This window comes from Chamaea fasciata, unplaced genomic scaffold (assembly GCF_029207755.1).
Source record: "Chamaea fasciata isolate MVZ Bird 193981 ecotype frontalis unplaced genomic scaffold, bChaFas1.0.hap1 SCAF_4, whole genome shotgun sequence".
NCBI classification, from domain to species: domain Eukaryota; kingdom Metazoa; phylum Chordata; class Aves; order Passeriformes; family Sylviidae; genus Chamaea; species Chamaea fasciata.
In genome coordinates, this window is record NW_027094089.1 from 2,969,087 (window position 1) to 2,993,361 (window position 24,275).

A 24,275-nucleotide genomic window follows, 5' to 3' on the forward strand; every position below is an offset into this window, starting at 1 on the left:
GCGATATGCATGATAACCTGAATACCTAGATAGGTTTTATTTACACTTACTTCCTTGTCTGTTCTTACTGTACTGTAGTTCTAATTCTTCACTTTGTAAATACCTGCATCAAATGATAGTTCTGTGTAGTGGCTTTAACAGGAGTTGTGCCCAATTGTTTTAGCATCTCTTATGTTTTTGAATATATTTCCTTACATGAATACTCAATGCCCTTGTTACTGAACTCAGGAGTAATTGTGATATCCCTCCAATGAGAAAAAGTAGCTGAGTACACGAGTATTTGAAGTATGTTCAGTAAAGAAAAAGATGTTATCCACACTTTCATTGCTCTTTTAAAAGGTTCCCATCTCGTGGACCAGAGACTCAAGGGCTGAGTATCTTGAGGTGTATTTAGTACTGTCCTTGGGTTGTGGTGGAGGGGCTGATCCATTCACGGAATTTCTCATTATCTGGGGTTTACAGGGACCTCTAAAAGTTATCCTGTCTATTCTTCTTGCTCAGACAGGGCCATCTCAGCCAGTTACTCAAGACCTTGTCTAGACAGCTTTTTAGTGTCTTCAAGGATGGAGATTCCACAGTCCCTCTGGGCAAACTGTGCCAGGGCTCAATTACCTTCCCAGGAAAAAGGTTTTTCCTGATGTTCAGAGGGAGGGAATCTTTTGTGTTTTCTGTTGGTGTCCATTGTTTCTAGTTCTATCACTGGGCACCACTGAAAAAAGCCTGACTTTGTCTTCTGTGTACCCTCCCTTCAGGTACTTATATCTATTGGTAAGATTCTCCCTAAAGGTTCCCTGCCCCAGGCTGAACTATTTCAGCAGTCTCAGTTTTTTCTTATGGGAGAGATGTTTCAGTCCCTTAATCATCTTCATGCTCTTTTACTGGACTCTCCCAGTATGTCTATGTCTCACTTGCAATGAAAGATCCAGAACAAGACACTACTCCAGGTGGGGCCTCACCTAGAGTGCTGAGTTGAGGGGAAGGATTACCTTCCTTGATAGCTGTGAAAAAAGTAACTTATTCCTGTTCTCAGGAATCTAACTAGTAAAGAGGTCACCTTTCTTTGTTTCTAATTATAACTTCTCTTATTAAATCTTGATTCCTCTAGCTATTTCCATTTCAATTAACTGGTCTCTGTAGAACTTTGTTCTTGTTAGAATGATCCCTTTCCTTTTAGTCCTGCTGTCTTGATGGACAAGATACCGTTGGTTACTGTCTTTTCAGTGATGACAAAAGTGATTCTGTTGACTATGTTTCAACTGTTTTATCTTAGTATAAATCTAGCTTTTTTCCCGTCAGTTTCTGTCTCAAATGACAGTTCATGCTGCATTCTAGACATGAATCCGAGGTGTGTTGGCAGATGTTTTTCTTACAGTGTATTTAAAGTATAATTTTTCTGAATTTTCTAAGTAGTTTCAGTAGGAAAGGTTGACTTGAGGTAAGGCTTTTTAAGATGTAGATGTAGCATTATCCTTGTTCATTTGGAAACAAAAAAAAATGTTCGGCATGACAGATGTCTATATGAGAAGGGAGAAAGAGGAAGCACTATAGGAGGAGGGTAATTTTTTAACTTTTATGCTTCTTCCTTAGATATAATTATGTCATAATTGGATGCTCTGCAAGTACTTAAAGTATGTTTCCAGTGGGAGCAGGTAACTGACACTGTCACATCTCTTCAGTCCTGCCTCTATTCAAATTTGCCCTTGCAATTTCATAAACAGAGTGCAAAAAGGTTGTAGTAATTTATTTTTTCTTTGGTAGAAAATAGATGTATTACTTTCAGTGTAACATGAAGACTATTTACTGGCAAAATCACAGATTATTTGCTTTCTCAGAAAACAAGTGATCTGCACCAGTATACTAGGAGTTTATCACAAAGCCAGATTTTTGGAGAAATACTTTATTGCAGAATCTAAGGAGTTATCTGAGACCTTGCAAGTCTCATTGCAGCTGGAGGTTAATACTAACTTGCGTAATAATTTCCTGTTGTTCTCTGACATGTAAACTTCTCTATTTATAGTGACTTAACAAAAAAGAGTTGACTGATCCTTATTCTTTCACATACAGTAAATCTGCTCACACTCTGTAAATCTGGTAAATACAGTTCTAGCAATTGCTGCACCTGAGAGTAGTCACATCCTATTTTCAGGAGAGATTACTAGTTAATCATACTGTGCCCATGTGTTTTATAATTTTTTCTGGCCTGCTGAGTACTAAGTTTGTTAATTGCTCTTCAACGTGTAATACTGATATTCTGCTCATCGTTAAACATGTTTTTGTTTTGTCAAACTCCCTTGCACATAGGGTTCAATTAAAAACACTTTTTCCAAAAAGAACCCCATTTTTACATCTTTTAGCTTGACATTTCCTTCCTTTTCAGTGATTAAATTTGGAATCAACTTCAAAGCGATCTCAATTTTAAAAGCCAGATTTCATGGAGCATGTTGTATTATCAGCATAGGAAATGGCAGTTAGGAAACATGATAGGACTGTGTGCTTCTCAGTGATTCTCCTTTGGAAATGTGTAAGAGTGAGAATCATGAAGTAAAATTCAGGATAATTAACTGATAGGTTTGATACAACCTTTCTGAATAATCCATATTCTTGGTACATTAAGTATTTTCATGTTCTATTATGCTGAGTTTAAAGGACTTTGTGACTGAGATCTGCTTAGGCTTTCTTCATAACTGGATAAACAACTAGCTTTCGTTCCTATTCCTTTGAATTTCTAATAGGCATACTGTTATTCATGATTATCTGTTATTTTTCTCTTGGACATTGTGGAATCTCTCTCGTCAGAGGGCATCTTTCTATTAGTTAATTTGAAATTATAGATAGCAGTCAGCTTTACAAATCATTGTAAGTAAAAAATAATTTCTGTTAGACTGATGAAATTTATCTGAAAGAAGGAGGAGGGCTACTCAGAACTAGAAGAAATAGAAAATATACAATTCTCTTTACTGATGTCATTAACAGTTCAGCAATGCTTTTGTGTAACACCTGATGGGAAACTTCAGAGAGATAGTAAGCCTGTTGAATAAAGAAGCTAGGAAAGAAAGTGGTGTTCAAGATGATTTTCATAGGCATTTAGCTTGGAAATAGATTATCAAAGGTTTGAAAGACTTCTTCTTCTGCATCATGCTGTAGACTTTGAAGATAACTTTTTCTCTGCTTCAATCAGTCACTTCCTTCTGTTTTGTTCTCCATGTAATACTGAGATTTTCCTGTATTTTGTTTAGTGTTTTATTTTACTCCCAGAAAGAAGATATTGGTTTATTAGCAACAAATAATGAAAAGTTTAAATTTCCAAAGGACGATTAATAATAACACTGACCTGCCTAAATCTGACCTTCACTATATTCTGCACTAGCTTCACTTACGAATATCTGTTAATCCATTGATGTAACTCCCATATTTTTGAGTTTTTTTCTTCATTTCTAATAGAGCTTCACCATCATGGGTTTTTTACCATTGATTCTTTCGGAACTGCATTTTTAACTGTTAGCTCTGTATTCTAACCCTTCTTTTTTCCCATTTTGCTGTTGCAAATATAAATTTGTTCATATTTGACCGGAGCTAATGAGTTATCTTCAGCAATAAAAATTTGATTTCAAAATAAGTTCTATTATAGATATTTTTTATAAAATTTTCATTTCTTATCAGGGGAAGGGATTTAATTGAATTAATTTGTTACACTTGTATGTGATTTATGTGTAGTAAAATCTCTCATTGCTCTTATCTGAGATATTTGGTGTTGAAATTTTGTTATGACACTTCTCTGTTTTGGTATGCCCCTCGATAATTTTTAGAGATCATCCTAAGCTTTCTTTTAATAGTAACTTTAAAAACTGGCATGTGTGACATTTGACACATTTTTGTATTGATCTATAGGCAGCAGTTAAATCTAAAAAAGCAACAGATACCTATAAACTGTATGTGGAGAAGTATGCTGCATTTAAATCTGATTTTGAACTGAAAATGACAGAAACAGCACAGGTAAGTGTTGAATTAAATGAGTTACCTTTGAAGTTGGTTAATGTATTCTATTTAATTTCTGGAGCCATCTGAAAATAAAGATTTCAAAAAACTAGTCCTTTTGGAAATTAATTTGTTTGAAATGCAAATACTGACTATGTATGGTGTGACAGCACTGTCCTTGAATGACACAGCGGTGCACTGGCACTCTAAAGGATGTTTTGAAGAAATTTTTTGAAGAAAGCAAAATGAACTTTTAGGTGTATTGTATATGCATTGTGTTTAAGTGGAAAATCCTCTGAATTTCTGGGCACCTTGAACTCATTCATAGGAGTTTTGATATTGGGATCCATTGTGGCTTTTCATCATTATTCTATCAAAATACTTAATTTACAGTTGGTTAGAATGTCTACCTAGGATTTACCTGAGGTTATGAAAAGCTATTACAACTGTTTTAAGTTTCTGGGGATTTTTAAGAGACTGTGTTCTGGAAGATTTCAGGTTTTCTGTATCAATGCGTATGCCATTTCTTACTACATTTTAAACCACATTTGGCTAAATGTCATTAGTTTCTTAATTGTAGCTTTAATTTAAAATTTAAATTTTCACTTAATGTTATAATGGACACTTGTAAACTTTCCACATCTGTCTGTATTGGAAATGAAAATTGTCATTCTGCCAACTAAAGTTGTATGTGTGGAATTCATTATAAGTATGGTGGTGTAGCTGCACACAGAGTTTGGTTGCACAATTGCTACTTTAAAGATGATCTGAGAGGAAAAATAACATCCATGAATATATGGAAACCTAATTCTATGTGAAGCACACCCTGTATTATCTTAATTCAACATGTATTTCACCGGAAAATATGCTGATTAGTTCTGAAAATTAAACTGTGAGGAGTATATTTTCATTTTTTTTTCAATGCAAAATCAGTTGGTTTAGCTTAAATCTGTCTTACAGTGTCCAGTAAAAGAAGTAAAATCATAGGGTAGGCTACAGAGGATGACCATATCTTCTGTAATTAAGAGGAAGTCTGGTGAAGAAAAAGAAAATAATTTTAATCTTCCTGTGATGTGATGAATATAGAGGTACATCAGTATGGCAGAAGATTGAGGGTCTAAGAAGCTAGAGATGTATGTCTTGTATATATGGAGTCATGTTTCTGAATAAGAGTAGCAGAAGGTGTGAGATGGGGATCTTCACAGAACCCTGTGCAAATTGGAGAGAGCATTAAGTGGTCCACCAAAGTTTGGACACACTTGAAAGGGCAGTTATAGAAATAGGCAGAGAACTAGAAAAATGCAGAAGTAAACAAGGATTTCAAGACTGTTATGGTTGACTCTTGGGGAGGATGAGAACATTTTTAGTTTTGAATTTTGGCCAGGAAGGGGCCACTGAAAACTTTGGCAGTGAATTTAAAACGGGTGTCAGCTGATAGCCTGGGTAAAAAGGAACAAAGTGTAAAAATTATGTATGATGAGTTTAAAGATCAAACAAATAATATTTAAAGAAGCAAAGAACATAGATTTAACTAGAGAAAGAGTGTGTATGTTTACAAGAGTGTTCTAAAAAGGAAGTGCAAAACAGATCCAGAAGTAATATCTTGGTTTATATGAAGAAACAAGACTCTTCAGTAACAGAGAAAAGAGAAAATTTGAACACCTGAACATATTTTCCTTTGGTAGAAATAGATCAGATTTTTTTAAGGGTTAGATGAAAGTTCAAAAATTAGGTAAAAAAAGTTCAATAATGACTCTGAAAGGATAATTTGCTTTCTAAAGTGCATTATTTCATAACTCTCTGAATTCTGCACTTTGCTTTCTCAAATATAATTACTATGTTTAAGATGTGAAGAAAAAAAGAGTTGCTTATTGGTTCTTTTTCATTTTAATGTATTTAATTACTGACATTTAAGATTCTGTTTCAGGAAATATTTTCATTATGATTAATTGCTCATATTTGTTTGCAGAAATTTCAAGACATTGAAGAAATGCACCTTCTTCGTATGAAAGAGATTATACAGTCATTGTCAAATACTGTAAAGGAAATTCATTTACAAATAGGAGAGGTATTTTTATACTATATTTGATCATGCTTTATGTTTTTCCTTAACTATAAAATGGAATATTTCTTTCTTTGTGAGATTCAGCATAAGCTCCAATTCCCATGGCTTTCTGTTACATTTTCAAGTTGAATGTCACAAAATTTACAGAGAAAGACTAGCTAAATTTTGTCTTCACAGAAAAGAAAATATAGGGACAATTTGAAGAATTTGAAAGTTGAAGAATTTTTAGTGTATTTCTAAATGCTGCTTCTTGGATATTAATTTAGCACTCATTTCACACAAAATTAGGATACTACTTTTTAAATTAGAACTAGAAATTATATTACTCTGAGAAGTTGCCAAATATTTTATATTGTGGGATTTTATGAGCAAAAGATATATACTTACAGAAGCTTTTATACTATCTTTGGTTTAGATGGAAGTTGGTTTCATTAATAATCCTTATAAGCAGTCCCTAATTTTTTTATTTTTGAAGTGTCACTTTATTGGCTCACACGTTAGTATTAGGGTTTTCTGCTAATAGGTGATCATCACAAAAGTTGTGCTGTTTATTTCTAAAGTATACACACATCCTGCCTTTTTGGAAAAATCTATTAACAACATGTTTTGGACCAAAACTATTACAACAGTAATGTTTTTTACTCAAGCAGGTGCGAGTTGTGATAATAGAGTAGTAACAGTTCACACCCTAAATTGGTGCTGGCTGAAAAAACTGCTTGTTTTCCTAACATTATAGTGGGATGTGTTGCTGACAAATACAGAAAATGATATAAACACAAGTTGTTTGACGTGGAAGAAATAGAAGTAAAACCTAGACCTGTCATTTCAGTCTTTGTTTGTAGTGTACCCACACTTGCTAATACGACAGCAAAGAGAAGGTTTTCGTAGACAGAATATCTATTAATTTCTCTAAGTCCTGTAATGTATTTTAGAGGGAAACTTTTTGGACCTTAGCTATAGCATTGCTAATACGACAGCAAAGAGAAGGTTTTCCTAGACAGAATATCTATTCATTTCTCTAAGTCCTGTAATGTATTTTAGAGGGAAACTTTTTGGACCTTAGCTATAGCAAAACCTACTTTTTAAAGTTAATCACTTTTTTTTTTTTGAAGGTGCATGAAGAGTTTATTAATAACATGACAAATACTACAGTTGAGAGTTTAATACAGAAATTTGCTGAGTCAAAAGGAACTGGCAAGGAAAGACCTGGTAAGAGATTAACACAATAGGAAATGTTAGCTTTAAAACTGGAAATTTCCATTCCTAATGAAAGGTCAAACCTATATTTGTTAGTGTGCTGTATTTTTAACATGTTAAAGTTAAAATGTTTAATATGTTCATGTTGTTAGTATTTTTTAAGTTTGATATTAAATGTTTCATAGAAATTGGTAATGCAGAATTCATTATATGCATGTAGTGTTTGTGTTCATAATGCTTGGTAGTTTGTGGGTTTATACTACTAAACTGTGCTGTTTCCTGGTACATCAGGGAAATTGGTCAAGACGCTGTAGTTCCTTATACAAACTATGTGTTGTCTGCTATGTGTTTCTTGTACAAAATGTGGTTCTGCATAAATTGTATTTCAGAACTTTGTTCAATAGAAACGTATTCAGACCAGATGTCTATGAAGCTGCTTATTGAACTATTGAAACAGTTGCATTGCATCAGTTTGTTCAGCTTATCAAATTATGGTTTTAATAGATAAGCAATATCTATTTTTTATTAAATGTATTTTAATATGCAATAATGTGTATAGCTTCTTTAGTAAGAAGCGAATTGAATAGTACTTTCTGAAGGTACTGCTGGTTGGGTGTGGTTAGACTTTCCTGGACTGGCATAAAAAGGCATTCTCACGGTACTGCCTTTATAGTGTCACTTTACTATTGGCGTGAATACTCAGCCACTAGGTGTGTAAATACAGGAATTAGTAGGACTGTTTTCTTCGGTGCTGGGAGTCCTCACTAGCATCTCTGTCTTCTAGTAGAGGCAAACAAAGATAGTTTTTTTTTTACAGAGCAAAAATGTAAACCAGAGTAGGTTGTGAAAATTTATAATAAATTGTTAAGTATTATTCGGTATCTTGCAATGTGTCTGTGAGGTGTTTTTAACATAATATTATTTCATATTCTTTCTGTGGTCCTCTAATGCTGAAATCCAAGTGGGCTGAGGTAAGATGACATATGGAACGATTTTTAAAAGTTTCCAGTGTATTTATCAGTTTTTCAGCATAAAAGAAAGTGTGTGAACTTCGGGGTATTAAATTTAGTTGATCTGAAAGAGGACAAAGACATGTGACAATTTGGTGTTCAAAACCTCTTTGATTAAATGTTGCCAGTGATGTTTCCAAGGTATCATGGCTAGGGGTCTCCATCTTGCATTTAGGGTTCTGACAGCCTGGGTTACAAAGACCCTTGCTAATTTGTCTTAGAACATTGTGCACTTCAAGTCATCCATGCTATTAGTGTGGATTTTGTCAGACAACACGGCCATTTTAAGAAAAGTAATACTTCACTTCTTAATTTAATGGAGAAATAGCACATGTTATACTTGCTGCTTTACAGTTCTTCAAATCCCATCTGTGCTCTCTGGGGCCAAATAAAAACTTCTTCAAATGTATTCTAAGAAAGTTAAGCAAAGTATTTTAAGAAACAATAGCATATTTAGTGTGTAAATTTATGCACCTGGAATTTTCTTTTACAATGTTAAATTATTTTATTGATATTGACTTTGTCAAGCAGTCATGGTGCAGGGAGAAAGCACAGTCAAAATCAGCAGCAAAAGAATACAAATTTACAAGAATTTTTTAAGTGTTAAAGATTAGCAACACAGACCACTAATGACAATAATTATCCTTACTGCTTCTAATGTATTTGTTTCTTTAGCTTAGAAACATAAAACTTTGACAGTTAGAAAGATTTAGAAGGCAGAGTGAGGCATCTGACTTCTATGAATGAAAAGGAAACATCCACTGTTAAGGACTGCTTTTTCTTGATTAAACCCCCACTTCTTTGCATCTGAGAACTGTTTACAATGAAAAGATATTTTAATTCTTGGGTCAAATTTTGGAAGTCTGTGGGATGTATTTATTAATTAGGCTGAAGAAGGAGATGGCTCCTCAGAAAAATCTAAATATGCATTGTAAAAATTGATACTGACTTAGCTTACTAAACAAATGCAAAAAAACTGTCTTCTGGATGTCACTTTTCTGACCTCAATCTGTTTAAAGGCAATACTTTAAAATTCCTCAGGACTATGTAGTCCTCCTTTCATCCCTATTGTTTGTGGGTTATTATGATAAGTGAGATGGTGGATACTTTCAGGTAAAATAACCTAAAAAGGTAATGCATAACAAAGTATTTTAGTTTATTTCATTATATTCTAGCTATTTATAGTTCTTCACAGCAGAGATCACTTGCTCTTATTTGTATCTGTAAAAATTAGAATGAATCTGAAATGAAGTACTGATGAGGGCTGTTTTATTATGGAGAATTACAAGCCATATACAGTAAAGTTTATTGTGTATCTGAAATGTATCTCTACAGTGATGTCTGTTTTACCAAATTATATGGGCTCCCTCTGGTGGCTAATTTTCATCACCTGGAGTCGTACTGTACAGGGGCATCTAGAATTCAAGCTTTTCTTGTACAAATAACAGGTTCTCTTTCAAACAGTAATGCTTTGTGAGAGTTTTTTAATTCACTCAGGAACTTCCTTACAATGCCTTCTTTTTGCACAACCACCAAAATAACTTATCTAGTCAGCTTTATAACCTGCTTCTCACTGAATTTGTTTTAATTTTTTCTTTATTAAATCAGTTTAGAATTTAGAGGTTTTAATAACACAATATTTGAAGAAGTAAAAATTTTTGTTTTCTGACTTCCATTCAGTGTAAACAAAACAAAGACCAAACAACTTGCATCCTGTTGCAAATCTTTAATTTTAACTGAAAAGAAAGTCACTTAGTGTAGAACACTGTAGAACAAAGCTGACAGGACCAGTAAGGCTTCAGATCAGAATTTAATGTGTTCCCTGAACTGCCTCTGACATGTGGAGGAACCAGGATGAGGTCAAGGAATGGGCTCATGTGATCCTCATGAGGTTCAGCAAGACCAAGTGCTGGTGCTGGGTCAGGGCAACTCCTGTTATCAGCACAGGTTGGGGATGGACAGATCAGAGCAGCCCTGCCCAGAAGGACCTGGGGGTGCAGTGGGATGGACATGGCCCAGCCATGGGCACTGACAGCCCAGAGAGCCAAACGTGTCCTGGGCTGCATCCAGAGCAGTGTGAGCAGCAGGGCCAGGGAGGGGATTCTGCCCCTCTGCTCTGCTCTGCTCTGCTCTGCTCTGCTCTGCTCTGCTCTGCTCTGCTCTGCTCTGCTCTGCTGAAACCCCACCTGCAGTGCTGCATCAGTTCTGGGGTCCCAGCACAGGAATGACATGGACCTGTTGGGGCAGTCCAGAGGAAAGACACCGAGTTTGTTAAAACAGCTCTCTTGTGAGGATGGCCTGAGAGAGTTGAGGCTGTACAGCCTGGAGAGCAGTACACACCAGGAAAAGCTGATTGGGCCCTTTCAGTACTTAAAACAGCCTTATAGGAAAGATGGGGACAATAAAATAGGGCCTGTAGTGATATTGCAAGGATTAATATTTTTAAACTAAAAGAGAGTAAATTCAGACTAGATATAAGTAAGGCATTTTTTATGATGAGGGTGGTGGAACAGTGGAGCAGGTTGCCCAAAGCAGTGATAATTTTCCCACCTATGGAACCATTCATGATTGTGTTTGGCAGGACTCTGAGCAACCTGATGTTGTCAAAGATGTCTCTGCTCATTGCAGTGGGGTTGGACTAGATGAACTTTAAAAGTCTCTTCCAACCCAAACCATTCTATGATTCTATGATATATTCCTGGTGTTAGGTTTAATAGCAGATTTCATACTATCAGTTGGAAGATGCTTTAGTCATATAGTCCTGCAATATTCATCAAAACTTGCCCACTTATGATTGAATGGTTTCCTGTTTGTTATAATCTGTTGCTTCATATTCCTTGGAAAATTAATTTATTGTAGGGCAGAAAATATCTGGTTTTCTTTTAAAGTGTATTTGAATCAACTATGGAAGTGATACCAGAGTAACCTTATTCCAGATTACTGAGATATCAATGAGCTCTAGCTCTAGATATTTAATCTTCTATTAATCTATTAAGAAATTGGTTTGTTCTAGTGTGCAGTGCTGGTGCACAAGACATAGAAACTGCTAAGAAGTTTAAACTCATGTTCTTTTTAGATTTTATATCTGAAATTGTCAGGTTAATATCAAGTGTCTTTTAAGAGGTTAGTGAATGCCTATATATCTGTGATTGATAATGAGTAATTTTTAATTTTAGTTACTGAATTACCATGTCCTCTTCTTGTATAGGGGGAGCTAAATGTGAGTGTTTGTTCCTGTATTAGTTTTTACCCACTACATAGTTCATCCAGAGGGCTCCATCCAGCCTGGCCTTGAGCATTTTCGGAGATGGGGCATCCACAGCCTCCCTGGGCAACCCATTCCACCAGCACCCTCACTGTAAAGAATTTCATTCTATTATTTAACCTAAACCTGTCCTTCTGCATGTTAAAGTCTTTCCCTCCTTGCTATCACTACCTGCCCTTGTGAAAAGGCCCTCTCCAATTTTTCTGGTAGGCCAACTGTCAGTACTGGAATGTGCTCTAAGTTTTCCCTGGAACCTTCTCTTCTTCAGGCTGAACAGCCCCAGCTCTCTCAGCTCTTCCTTACAGGACAGGTGATCCAGACCCTCCGATCACTATAATGGCCCTCCTGAGGAGTCAATTCAGCAGGGTAACACCTGGTGCTGGGGATCCCAGAGCTGGATGCAGTACTACAGATGGGGTGTCACCTGAAATAATTGGCTCTCTGGGCTGTGAGTGCCCATGGCTGGGTCACAGTAAGCTGCTTGTCCACGAGCACCACCACATCTTTCTTTCAGAAGGCTGCTCTCAACCCATTCTCTGTCCGGCCTGTATTTGTCCTTGGGATTACCTGGCCCAGGATCCTGCAGTAGGCCTTTTTGAATTTCCAGAGGTTTGCACAGACACATCTCATGGACCTATTCTAGATCCCTGTGGATAGCATTTCCTCTCTCTAGTGTGTCTACCATGCCACAAAGCATGGTATCATTGGCAAACTTGCTGAGGGTGCTCCCAGCTGTCCGTATTACTGACAGAGATGCTAAGCAGCACCAGCCCCAATACTGTCCCCTGAGGGAACACCACTTGTCACTGCTTTCCACTTGGACATGGAGCTTTTGATGGCAACTCTTAAAGTGTAATCATCCAGCCAATTCTTAGTCCACCAAGTGGTCCACCTGTCAGTTATGTGTCTCTCCAGTTTACAGACCAAGATATCATGCAAAACAGTGTCAAATGCTTTGCGGAAGTCCAGGTAGATGACATCAGTTTCTCTTCCCTTATCTACCAGTGATGTAATCCCAATTTAGAAAGCCTTTGTCTTCATTAATTTGTTGTGGTATCATTTAGTGGTTGTTGGTAGTTTGTTCCTCTATTTTTGCCCTTTTTCCTTAAAATACATTAAAGATGAAATCAAGAATTTTATTTTAATGCAGATAAAAACATGGAAAGTCATAATCTTTGTTTGCTCCCTAGTTCTCCAATAAAACAATGATGTGCAGATGACAATTACCACATATTTAGTGTGAGAGAGGCACTGGGTCATTTTCAGCTGTAGTAATTTTTTTAGAAGTATTGGTTTTGTGCTAGCTTGATCCATGTTTGACAATCTGTAAGTCCATAAAAATACTTCCTGTCTCCTTTCATTATCCATTCAATAAATGTGAACTTTTTACAGGGCCTAAAAGAGGCTTGCATTTTTAAAAATATTGAAAATTGGTGCCTGCAATTCATCTACTCTTTGGATTAAGTGATAACTGTACTTTGCAATGTTTATTATCAACAGCTGCTGTTGGTTAGCCATCACTGGCTCTTGCACTTGACTTTTGTTTCTGTTGTCGTTTTAGATATTAGAAATATAGTATGAATATTTTTAATAAAATGGTGCTTCTACAGATAACAAGATTCAGAAAGAACAGTTGTAATATTCCTATTCTGTTTCTTCCCTCCACCAAATGCAAAAATTGACAATTTGGTCAGTAATCAGTGATGCTGATTTAAAAAAAAGTTTGGTCTGTTGATTTTTGGAGCTGTTGAAAATCTATTTTACTTTATTTACCCATGCAGAAGAAATAGTCTCAAGGCTCCTGGTAACTCTGGTCATGGAAAAGACTAAGGTCATGCATGTCAAGTGGAGACATCATTTCAAAATGACCAAAAAAATCCTGAATTACTCTCTGGAAATGGTATTAAGCATACTAAGTTGATACATTTTTCAGTGAGTTAGGACTGAATTGGGATCACTACTTTTTCACAAGGTAGCATATACCAGAAAAAAATATCCTGGCATCTTTCTTAGTGTTCTGATGATTGTTTTCTGTTCTGAGGGAAGACATTTGGGAGCTCTGCCTGTTAGCAGAGATCATGAAGCAATAAAGCTTCAAGTTTAATAAACATCCAAACCCCAGATTTTACCTAGCCTTTAATTCAACTGGTTTCTGATTCTGTGAACTCAACTGAATTATTGATTATTTGATTAGAATAATGTTTCATGTGGCTGTCTGTTGACAGTGGCTTTAGTGCAAAGTTTACTGTGAATTTATCACATGCTTTTAGGCCTTTTGCAATTGCCTGTTGTGAGCGTTTTAGTCCTAAATGTCCATGAAAAGTACTGCTTATGTGTTTTTTCCAAAGCAAATGCAAGACTGTCAAAGTGAGCTGCACCACAGCTGAAAGGTAGTGCTGATAGTGTTAATGCACAGTTGTGCTTGCTCCATGTTAATATTCCCGTTAAGTTAGTGTGTTGTGTTAAACTGCATGTTTGGTATCTAATGAAGAGATGTACCAAATGAACAAGATTAAGCAGTGGGGAAAAAAAGAGGGCTAAGAATAAATGTATTACTCCTAAAATATTTTAGAAAAATGTTAATACTTTCCCAGAGTGTGAGAGCCAAATCAAGGGCAGCCAAGTATTGAAGCTTGCTTTGATTAAAGCTTACTAGCATTTTACATGGTTAAATAATGGACTCTGCTTTGAAAGAAAGACTTTAAACAGTGCTGGGTGTGGTGGGGCTTTTTTTCCATGGGTTTGTTTGATAACATAGTAGTTTACAGCACATATAAAAATACTTTTCTAGGACACTAAACAAGTTACAAAGTAGAGGGAAATAAACACTGAAAATGGTTAATACTGACTTTTGAACAGCTCTGCAGGACATCTTTGAGCTTCTTTTCCACAGGGAACAGTAACAAAGCAAGTATTTATTTTATGTTCTTATAAATTATTTCTTTGTGTTTTCTTTAAATACTGTGAATACTTCAGTGCTGCTGATGCTTGTGGTTAAATGAACAAATAACTTGGAGTGTCCCAATTTCCCAAAGACTGTGCCCACATATAGTTCCACACAGAAGGCTGACAGAGGAATGAGCTTCTTTTATCAACACTGACAGTGTCCAAGGGATTCAGCAAAGTATTCTTTGTAAAGGAGGGCAGACTACTGCAGTGTTTCAGAAGTTAATGGAATAAATTAAGTATAAATATTTCTGAGGATTTTTATGAGAAGCTGGCTTGAGGCAGATGGAAAAGTCTTTAAGGGTCTTATGCTGTAGAGCTGTTTCCAGTGAGGAGCTACAAGCTGAAAAGCTGTACCAACAAATATATCTTAATTGCTGTCCTAGATGTCTGTTTTATTTTTCCTGCGAAAATTCGGTCCTTTCTACTAAATCCAAAGCTTCTATGGGCCTCTAGTCTGATCTGCCAGCATGGATTTTTAATAATTACATATATCTAAATTTTAAACCTACTTTAGAATTCAATTTATTGATTTTTAATGGACTGGAGAGTTATAAAGGAGCAAGTTTTATTGAAAAAATATTTGAATGCAAATGGAAGAATCATAGCATTGATAAAAATATCAAAAACAACATCAGTAGACATAACAGGGCAAAACCTAGATTGTGAATTATCTGGAATCCTCAGTAAGATAAAGTACTGTTGGGTGCATTCAAATTTTCTTCCTACAGGCAAACAAATCAGTTGCAGCATGACATTTAAAAGAGTTTTTTGGGACTGCAGGAGGAAAGCAATGTCCATTTCAGTAACTTAAATAGGAAGAATAAATTAAGTAGGTGATAGTCATCATAAAATGCGGAAGGATGTATGATGGATTCTACTATGACCAGAAAAATTAAATAGTTTTAAGACACCTGAAAATAGAAAAAAAAAACGTTATCAGCATAATACAAATTTAAGTATAAGACCTGTACTTACATAAAATCATAACCTTATATGTAATTAATATTTAGGAAAGGTTTGATATTTTGAACTTATTTATTTGGGGTATATTTTTCTTTTAAGGTTGGAAATGTTCTTTGTTTTCTGATGGAAAAAAGATTCTTTTGTCTAAAAATTTTGGATACTATATTACCCTATTTTTGCTCCTTAGGGTCACATTAAACATCTCAGCCTCTGATGATTTCATGGGCTTAAGTTCAGAACTTCAGTAAGAAACCATATCTCTCTTCATTTAGAGGGAGAATGTGTGAGTGCTAAAAAAGATGTGATTCTTGGAAGCTGTCTTTGAATATTTGGGCTATAACTTGACATATTTTCAGTGTCTAGTTTTCCAGAATCTTAAAAGTGAAAGTGTCTGTACACTTCTTTCATCAATGCATATTTGCATGGTCTATCTTCAGCAGGTGCATCATGTACCATGAAGACAGGCAGAGCTATTTACTTACATTTATAGACTGGAATTATGCAGTTGCTTAGTACTTTTTCCACACCTCTCCTACAATTTTTACAAGACTGGTACTTCCTACACAATTTGATGAAAAGAGAGAGTGTAGAAATGAGGAGGTTGCTAGAGAAGGAAGAAGCATCCAAACTACTACTCATTTGGAGAGTCAGCAGACAGCTGAGTACGTATTTGTATGTATTGTGTATGTTGGCCTGCCACTTAGCTTGTGAATATTTAAAACCAACCATATCTCACATCTTGTTGTTTATGCAGTCAGAGAGAAAATATGGAGTGAAGCTGAAGCAAAAGCAGGAGTAGAAAAGGACAAGAAAAGAAGATTTAGCTAACATTATATTTTACTCCCCACAGACCTCACTTTCATAGATCATAGCTGAAAATTGCAGTGTTTGTTGTCATACTCAGGTGTTGCAGCCCAGATGGACCTCTACTTTGAATCATTGCCTTTGGTACATGTTTCCTGTCTCTTTTGAAGACTGGCGTTATCAGAGCAAGGAAAAATATTTTGTAACTGATGTTTGCCAACTTTTTGGTTTAGAGAAAAAAATCTGGTCTTTCTGTCTGATGATAAACATCTTAACTGAGAATAATTATTTTAACGCTACTCAGATTATGATCCTTTCCTGCTTTTTTCTTGCTCTGTAAACCACACAGAAATAATGTCCCTTGAGTATAATGTACTTGCTGTATTTACATAGTTTTTACCCAGAGTACCAGAAAAGCCTGAGATGGATAATGTTTCCTTTGATCTGGTGAACTGAGTGCAGGGCTGGAAGCCTAGTAACAGAATTAGGGTTAAAATTGATTGTTTGTTTAGATGCTCTCTTCATATGTTAATTTCTTAATCTGAAAAAATTCTTTCTGAGGAAGTGCTACTAATGTTGCTACTGATAATTGTCATTATTTGTGATGTCACTATCACCTCTACCTTTCCTTTTTTTTTCCCCCTTAATTGAATACTATTACTCTGCTACAGGTTTCTTTTAAAAAAAAAATTTTAAAGGAAGATTTGGAGAAGCATTCAACATTTCTAGAGATATGCATCAACTAGGCTGATATATCATTCTGAGGATATAACAAATAGTAGTCAGAAATTCAGTGATTGGTGTGGTTGAATTGTATTTATCAAATTAGATTAAAGGATAAGGTTTTACCAGTATTATTTCAGTAGCAGGCCAGTTTTATTTTTTGTCCCTTATCCTCTTTTTGACAAAGAAGAGCTGACCAAATCCATAAATTAAGATTTGCTTGTAGCAGTTTGGTTACTAGCATGATAACTGTATCGCATGTATGACATTTAGCTCAAAGAAAACAGCTGCTCATGTTTACAATGCATTCCTCCAAATAAGATATGCTTTAATTTGCTTTCTTTTCTTCTTTTTATAAAATATAGAATAAGAAGTCCTTTTCTAGGAAAAAAAAATCCTATTGTTTTATAAAATCACTTTTCGTGTATGGACAGGCAATAAAAATGGGAAGTTAGTATTAGAAGCACTAATGACAAAATATATTTGGGCTTCTTGGCTTCTGAATTTGGAAGCTTGACATTTTTTGCTAAACATGTCACAGGATCAGATGATAGCAAGAGAAAGATTGCTTATATGTTTGTGTACATACAAAATTGACCTTTGTGATGCAGCTTGACATCTAAACACTAAAAGCAGTCATTTGTTTTGACAGCAGAATTAATTGAGGCTAAAACAGTCGAAATTCCACTTGTATCAAGCTGTTCATTAGGAACTGCTGTCTGGCTTTAGTGCTGTCAGAAAAATAACCTGTTCTGCTATGATTAAATAGCAGAATGATGGTCGGTCCACTGAATTTGAGAGAGAGGTTGAATAAACTTTCTACTGCGGAAACAATTCAGAAGTGACACGCTGCAAGGGGGGTCAGAATATGCATTGATATCCAGCTGAGCTGTCAACTGGCACTGAGCCAGGCACGCAAAGCTTTGCCATTTGAAGCAGCATGTGAAGCATATGCAGTTTAAAAAAATGTCCTCCTTTCATGCATGATTTACACTCAGAGACAAACTTTTGTTTTTGTTGAAAACAAGAATATGGTTTGTTGTTGTATTTGTAACTATTTTGCTTGAAACAGATATGTTAATGTTTGTATGTGTGCATGCATGTGTGTAAACTGATTCCTCAGGTTGCAGAGAAAGGCAGTTTTGGGGGATGCTCTGGAGGTCTGAATGTTTCCAGTTACTGAGAATTACATGCAGTTAACACCAATATAATGTTTCTTTCTGGCATGCACGCCCCCCTTAAGCTAGAAAGGAGACAGTTTTCAAAAGCAGATGCAAATGTAAAGCAGTTCTTACTTGATTTGTTGACTTCTTGATTTGTTTAACTTTTTAGCTCTGTGGGATTTTCCAGTTCATTGGTATACTTACTGGGGGCACTTTTGCAGGGTATGACACAATATTATGTTTTCCTTACTAGTAATATTGGTTGATTTTGCATTTGATTTGTTTATTTAAGAATCCAAACAGTAAAATCTTTTTTCTTCCTCTCAGTTGAGGGAAGTGCCAATTATTTTACTGTTTTGATGTTAGCAAAACATTCTCCCAATGTCTCCCTCACAGAGGTTTTGTGTAAAAGTTACACAGACAGACTAAAAAAACCTTTATCTAGGATTTTGTGGAGAGAGATTTTGTGTGATTTTTTTTAAGTAGCAGGTATAAGATAATGGTTATAAAGATAGTTTCTGTAGTTGCCTTGAATATACTCTGAAAGTACTGCTCCCATAGAAGTGAGCTAAATATGTAGGAGATTCTGTAATATAATATACAGTGCAATTTCATCTTCTTCATTTGTCTGTCAATAAGAACATTATCTCCTTATTGCTAGCTACTTACTCTGCCTTTAGTGGCATGAAATCTCACATACTCACATGCCACTTGTAACAAAAGACAAAATCACATCACATGTGGTTACTGAACATGTGTAATCTAGGAGATGTATCCTGAGATGCAGACCCACTCACTAGTGCTTAATTTATTTAAGTGTCATTTCTTGCAAATTATGAGATGAACTAAAATAAAAATTTTCCATTTATACAAATTACTTCTTCTGTTCCAGCAAACAAAATCTGCTTTATTTTCAAGAGTCTAAGAACTGACCCAGTCCTAGTCTAATTGCTTTAGTCTCTTGTCAATTAGCATCTGTCTGCCTCTATGGGTTTGTGAAACTGTACTCCATTTGCCTTTTCTTCTTGTCCTTATCTGTCCCAGCTGGTAGAATACTGTGAGCATTCAAAAACGCAGTACAGCTTGCAGTGATGCTTGCTGGGAATTTTAATGTACAGTCAAAGGAGCATACTGATTTTCGATGCCTACTTCCTTTGTAGAATACAACATTTCTCATTAACATCCAGATAGCTAGGTATATATTCTTAAGTAACTGAAATCCCACTAGATACTCATGTCTCTTTCTGTTACAAAGGCTAACCTTCATTTATACACTGAATTTATTAATTTTTTTCTATTCTGTGTGTTTACACTACCAAATACGTGCAAGTCAATGTAGAGGTATTTGAGGTGTTAAAGCCAGCATTACCAATGTATGGATTAATTTAGCAGCAGGCAGAATAGACTTTTGAAAGCTGTGCTCTCCTTGCAACAGAACATTAAATCAGAGACCTTTGCAAGGATTGGACTAGATCTCAGCTATAACTTTGTATTTACTCCAAAAAATATCTTTAAATGTCTTTTTGATTTTTACAGTACTGCTGTGGTTTTAGAATTTGTTTTTGTGTTAATATGAATGCTTGAGAATAGGCTTCCATCTCAATTCACAATTCATCTCAATTGTCTTGTTATGACAAAAAGAGCAAAGGAAATTTCAGTGCTTTGATTGCAGTACTGCCAAATAGCAGTGTTACCAGCATTATCACCTGCACTGCAGTATGGCAACATTTAGATGGTTCTTTCAGTGCCCTAGGCTACCACATGGCATGGACTCTAGAGACTACTTCAGGGAATGACTTCAGTCCCCAATATCATCACTTCTTAAATGTGAAGCAACTACTTTTCTTTCTTTGAATGTTGCAATGGACAGTGAATTTTTACTTGCGTCAAAAATTTTAGCCATTCAGATTTTGAGCTGAATTCCTTGTTGGTGTTAAGCCTTTGTCTACACTACGATCATTGGGCATAAGTCTGTTCTGAAATCTTTTTGTCTCGTAGAGGTAATGCATCCACCTTAAGAACACCTTTGCAGTTGTTACAAAAGTTACTGAGATACTAGGACATAAGTAAAAGTCTTAAAATTCAGGGGATTGCTCTTAGTGGCTGGAAAGGGTAAAGAAATGGTGGAATTTTGAAAAGTTTTGAAAAAGCGTGTGTATTTTACTCCTCTGAAAATATATTTAAGTCTTAGTATTTACAGGTTTCTTTCTTTTGTTTTGCAGATAACTTGTTAGTGGTTGTTTCAGCTTTTTAAAATTATTTCATAGTGAAATGAGAATATGTTTAGAAGCAAGAAACAGAAGTAGTTGAATCATTAGCAAAATTTGCATGCTTTGACTTCCATTTGTATATCACATCTGTCTGGCAATCTCCATTAACGCCAGTCCACTGATAGTTCTTGACTGTAACAACTTCTGATTATTTCTTGACTTCTGTTTAAGGAATCAGAAAAATAGACTCTATGGTGTTGCAGAGGAGAAAGCTTTCTGAGTTGGAATTTTTTAAGAGGTTTGGGGGATTTTTTTGCAGTGCTAGTGCAGCTGCTTTTGTTTCCATGTTTTACACAGAAAGTGGGCAATGCTGGAAAACTTCTTAAGAAACTCTGAATTCCTTACTGATGCTATGCTCCCATAACAGTATGTGTGCCTAAGGCCTTCTGGCTGACTGGGAGACTGCAGCTGGTTCTAGCAGAGGACAGTGTGGTCACAACGCACAGTTCTGGCAGGACAACCATATAATCACCTCTTTGGACTCAAAGACATCTGCCAGCAGGAGACTCCAGCTGTTATGCAGGCTATTGAAAGCTTCTCACAGCTATCCTGTTTTCTAAATTAGAACACTATAGAGTGCCACAGGAAATGTCTATTTCTGAAATGTAACTTTGATTTAAAAATACTATGCCCAAGGCAAAATATGTTACTTTTTATGGCGGGCATACAGGATGCAGAACTGTTGGGAGATCTGAAGTTACAGAGCGAAACTTGTCAGAAAATTTAAAACCATTACAAATTTCACTCTGCTCCATTCATAAGGGCAAACTGTAGGCACAGATGCGCAGAATATTCTTAGTAGAAAGGCACTCACAAGGATCATCAAGTCCAGCTTTTAAGCAAATAGCCCAGATAGGGATTGAACCCGCAACCTCAGTGTTGCTCGCAACATGCCCTAACCAACTGAGCTAATTAGAGACAGCCACTGACTTGAATTTCTGAAATTCCAAAGGAAGAAGGGCCCTATACAAATTTGACCAAAATAGGGGTTTGGGTTGTAACTGGTTCACATGATGTCTGTGTGTTTCTGTATTAAGGAAGAGTCTGTCTTCAAATAAAAATTCTTACAAGGTATAAACATTCACCTTTAAAGGCGAGTGTCTTAAGCAAGCATAATGAAAAAAAAAAAAGAGGAACTTGGATGTCTTGTTAAAGAAAATTTTCTGCTTATTTTAGAAGTGGAAGTTAAGATACTGATCTGAAATGTAGATGAGCTATACTTGAGCCTTCATTATTTCTTTTAATCATTACTTTAAAAGTCTTAAAATTCAGGGGGTCACTCTTAGTAGCTAGAAAGGGTAAAGAAATGGTGGAATTTTGAAAAACCTCAAGGATTTTATTCCTCTGAAAATATGTTTAAGTCTCAGTGTTTACAGGTTTCTTTCTTTCGTTTTGTGGATGACTTGTTAGTGGTTCTTTCGGCTTTTTAAAATTTTTTCCTAGTGAAATGAGAATATGTTTAGAAGCAAGAAACAGAAGTAGTTGAATCATTAGCAAAGTGATGAAAAATGTGTTGTCTGAAGTGTAGTTCTGAAGAAGTAATGGTTGTGTTCTTCAGCTTCTACATTTTATGGCATTTTTATGAATGTCTTGCTTAATATCCTCTGAACAGTACAGTTCAATTTTGTAAAATAGAATGTTGATGAAATCAGTATGGAGATGTAGATGTGTACAGTTTCTAAAAATCTAAAAACAAGTTCTAAAAAATTTTCCTGGATTTTTTTTTATGTCCTTTTGTTTTGCAGGATACCCAGGTTTGCTTATTTTTGCAGCATGCTGACTTTGTTTTACTGTAGGTTTAGTGGAGAGCAAAGGAGAAAGGATTGGAACTCCAGATTAAAATGCACATGTATTTATGATGTGTAACAGATTGAGAGAGCTGTTAGGAATTTTCATCTTGTCTTGCTATATTGAATAATTAGACATATATTTGAAGTCCTTTACTAATTGAAATTTAAAGGGCTATTAAGACTGTCACTGGAGATATTTCTTTTAATATTCTGCTTTCAAGAGCATCACATGGAGGCTGAACAATTACATTATGATAAGTGAGATATTGATAGCTTCTAGTGCAAAATTCTGATTCTGCTGTTTTATAAACACTTAGATTTGTTTTTACTGATTGGGAAAATTTTGCAAACTCAGTCTTAATTACAGTAAATATAAATCAAAAGTTTGAGCATGCCATAATTTAAAAAAAAGTAATTTCACCTCTGTTTTATCTGTAATGTATCTGTATATAAACTTGTGTGCATGCTATCAAAATGTTTACAGAAAGGTAAGTAATAACCCCTGTGGCACAGTGATAGCATGCTAAACTTTTTCTTCTGTGGATACAGCTACAAGATAATCCAACATTGGCTGCAAGAAAAAGTGCCTGCCTGCATGTGCTCTCTGTTTTCTTTGCACTTCCACAAGTGCTGGTATGATTCTGTCATTCCTTGAACAAGGTCCTACAGAAACTCATTCTGTTTTCTGTACACTTACTTCCTAAAATGTCTCATAGTGGGATTAAATAAATTCTAGACCTGGCCAAAATGAATAAATGAGGCTTAGGACATCAATGTGCAATGGCAACTGACTGTTAATTTGTGGCAAATGTAATGTGAGGAATTTATTTAGATACAAGAATTTAGCAAGTGTTGGTTTTGTGTTTTTGGGTTTTTTTACTCCTGTTGAGTCTTAATGATTTTTTTGGAAAAAATATCTTCTTTATTGCTGTGTTTAAGATTTTACATGACACTTCATGAGACTTTTAACTGTGTAGGCAATTAGCTGTGGAGACGAAACACTAGAACTAGCAATGCAGAATTAGTAAAAGTGTGACTTTCAAAATTAGGGCTATAGCTTCTCCTTTTTCATTTTTACTTTTATGAGTCTTGTTAATTAAAAGAAAATAAATTGAAAACCTTACACTGAATGCTGTATTATAGATGCAATTTTGAATGAGGACACCAATTAGATATAGGCAATTGAATTGTAGTTAGATGATGACTAGTATTTTAATTTTTCAGTATGAAAGAGTGAAAAAACTGCTTTATGTATATAATTTTGCAGTATCCTTGGCCATTGGCAGAGTGTGCTTTTCAGTTACTACCAACATTTGTAATTAGATTATCTCATAATTTCAGGAAATATTAGCTGTCATTAAAACAGATGAGATTTGACCTAATGTTGATCTTCATTGTCATTTCTTTAAGGCCCTATTGAATTTGAGGAATGTAACACATCCACTGTAGCCGAAGGTGAGTTACCATAGCATACTTATTCACATGAGAATGCTGTGGATAAAGACAGGAGCTGTGAAGCAAAGGATGCTCAGTGTGTGAATCTGTGTAACTTTAAAGTTCTCCAGTAGACTAAACTGCAGTTTTTCTTTTGAGAAACAAACTTCGGTGACAATAAGATGTATAAAACTTGTATAAGACTAACGCATAAAAGTCAGATAATTTGAGTGCTTCTCACAAGTATACTTTGGCTAAGGCTTTGTCTTTGCTGAAGTTTGGATTTGATTCACCTTTGAATGTGTTGTAGCTTAATTTGCAAGTGTAAAAACATGGCCCAGGCTCTTTCCATTGTTACTGTGTCAGTTAAACTAAGCCTAATGTAGTGTTGTGGTTGCAACATCTATCTTTGTTGGTGCAGTTTATTTTGCTTAGGGGGTTGTTTTAAGTGATTAAAAACTGCTTTCTGTCCATCAGCTATGTATTAACTTGTGAGACAGAGGAGTCAACAGTATAACTATAGCATCCAAAGGCTTTTAAGTTGCCAAGACTTCAGATGAGACTTACAATCTCTTCTAACTGAAACAGAGAAGATCCATGTTCAGAAATTACTCTCATACTTCATTGTTTCGGGCTGCATAAGGCACAGAGAAAAAATAAAGCCCAG

General features: G+C 35.5%; 1 protein-coding gene across 1 annotated transcript in view; it reads left to right on the plus strand.

Moving 5' to 3' along the window:
• FCHO2 (FCH and mu domain containing endocytic adaptor 2) overlaps positions 1-24,275 on the plus strand; it is an 84,943-nt gene that overhangs the window by 16,793 nt on the left and 43,875 nt on the right. The window contains exons 6-9 of the mRNA XM_066180729.1: positions 3,889-3,993; positions 5,945-6,043; positions 7,153-7,249; positions 23,585-23,629. Coding sequence (XP_066036826.1) covers positions 3,889-3,993; positions 5,945-6,043; positions 7,153-7,249; positions 23,585-23,629 — 346 coding nt within the window. The remainder of the gene's footprint in view (positions 1-3,888; positions 3,994-5,944; positions 6,044-7,152; positions 7,250-23,584; positions 23,630-24,275) is intronic.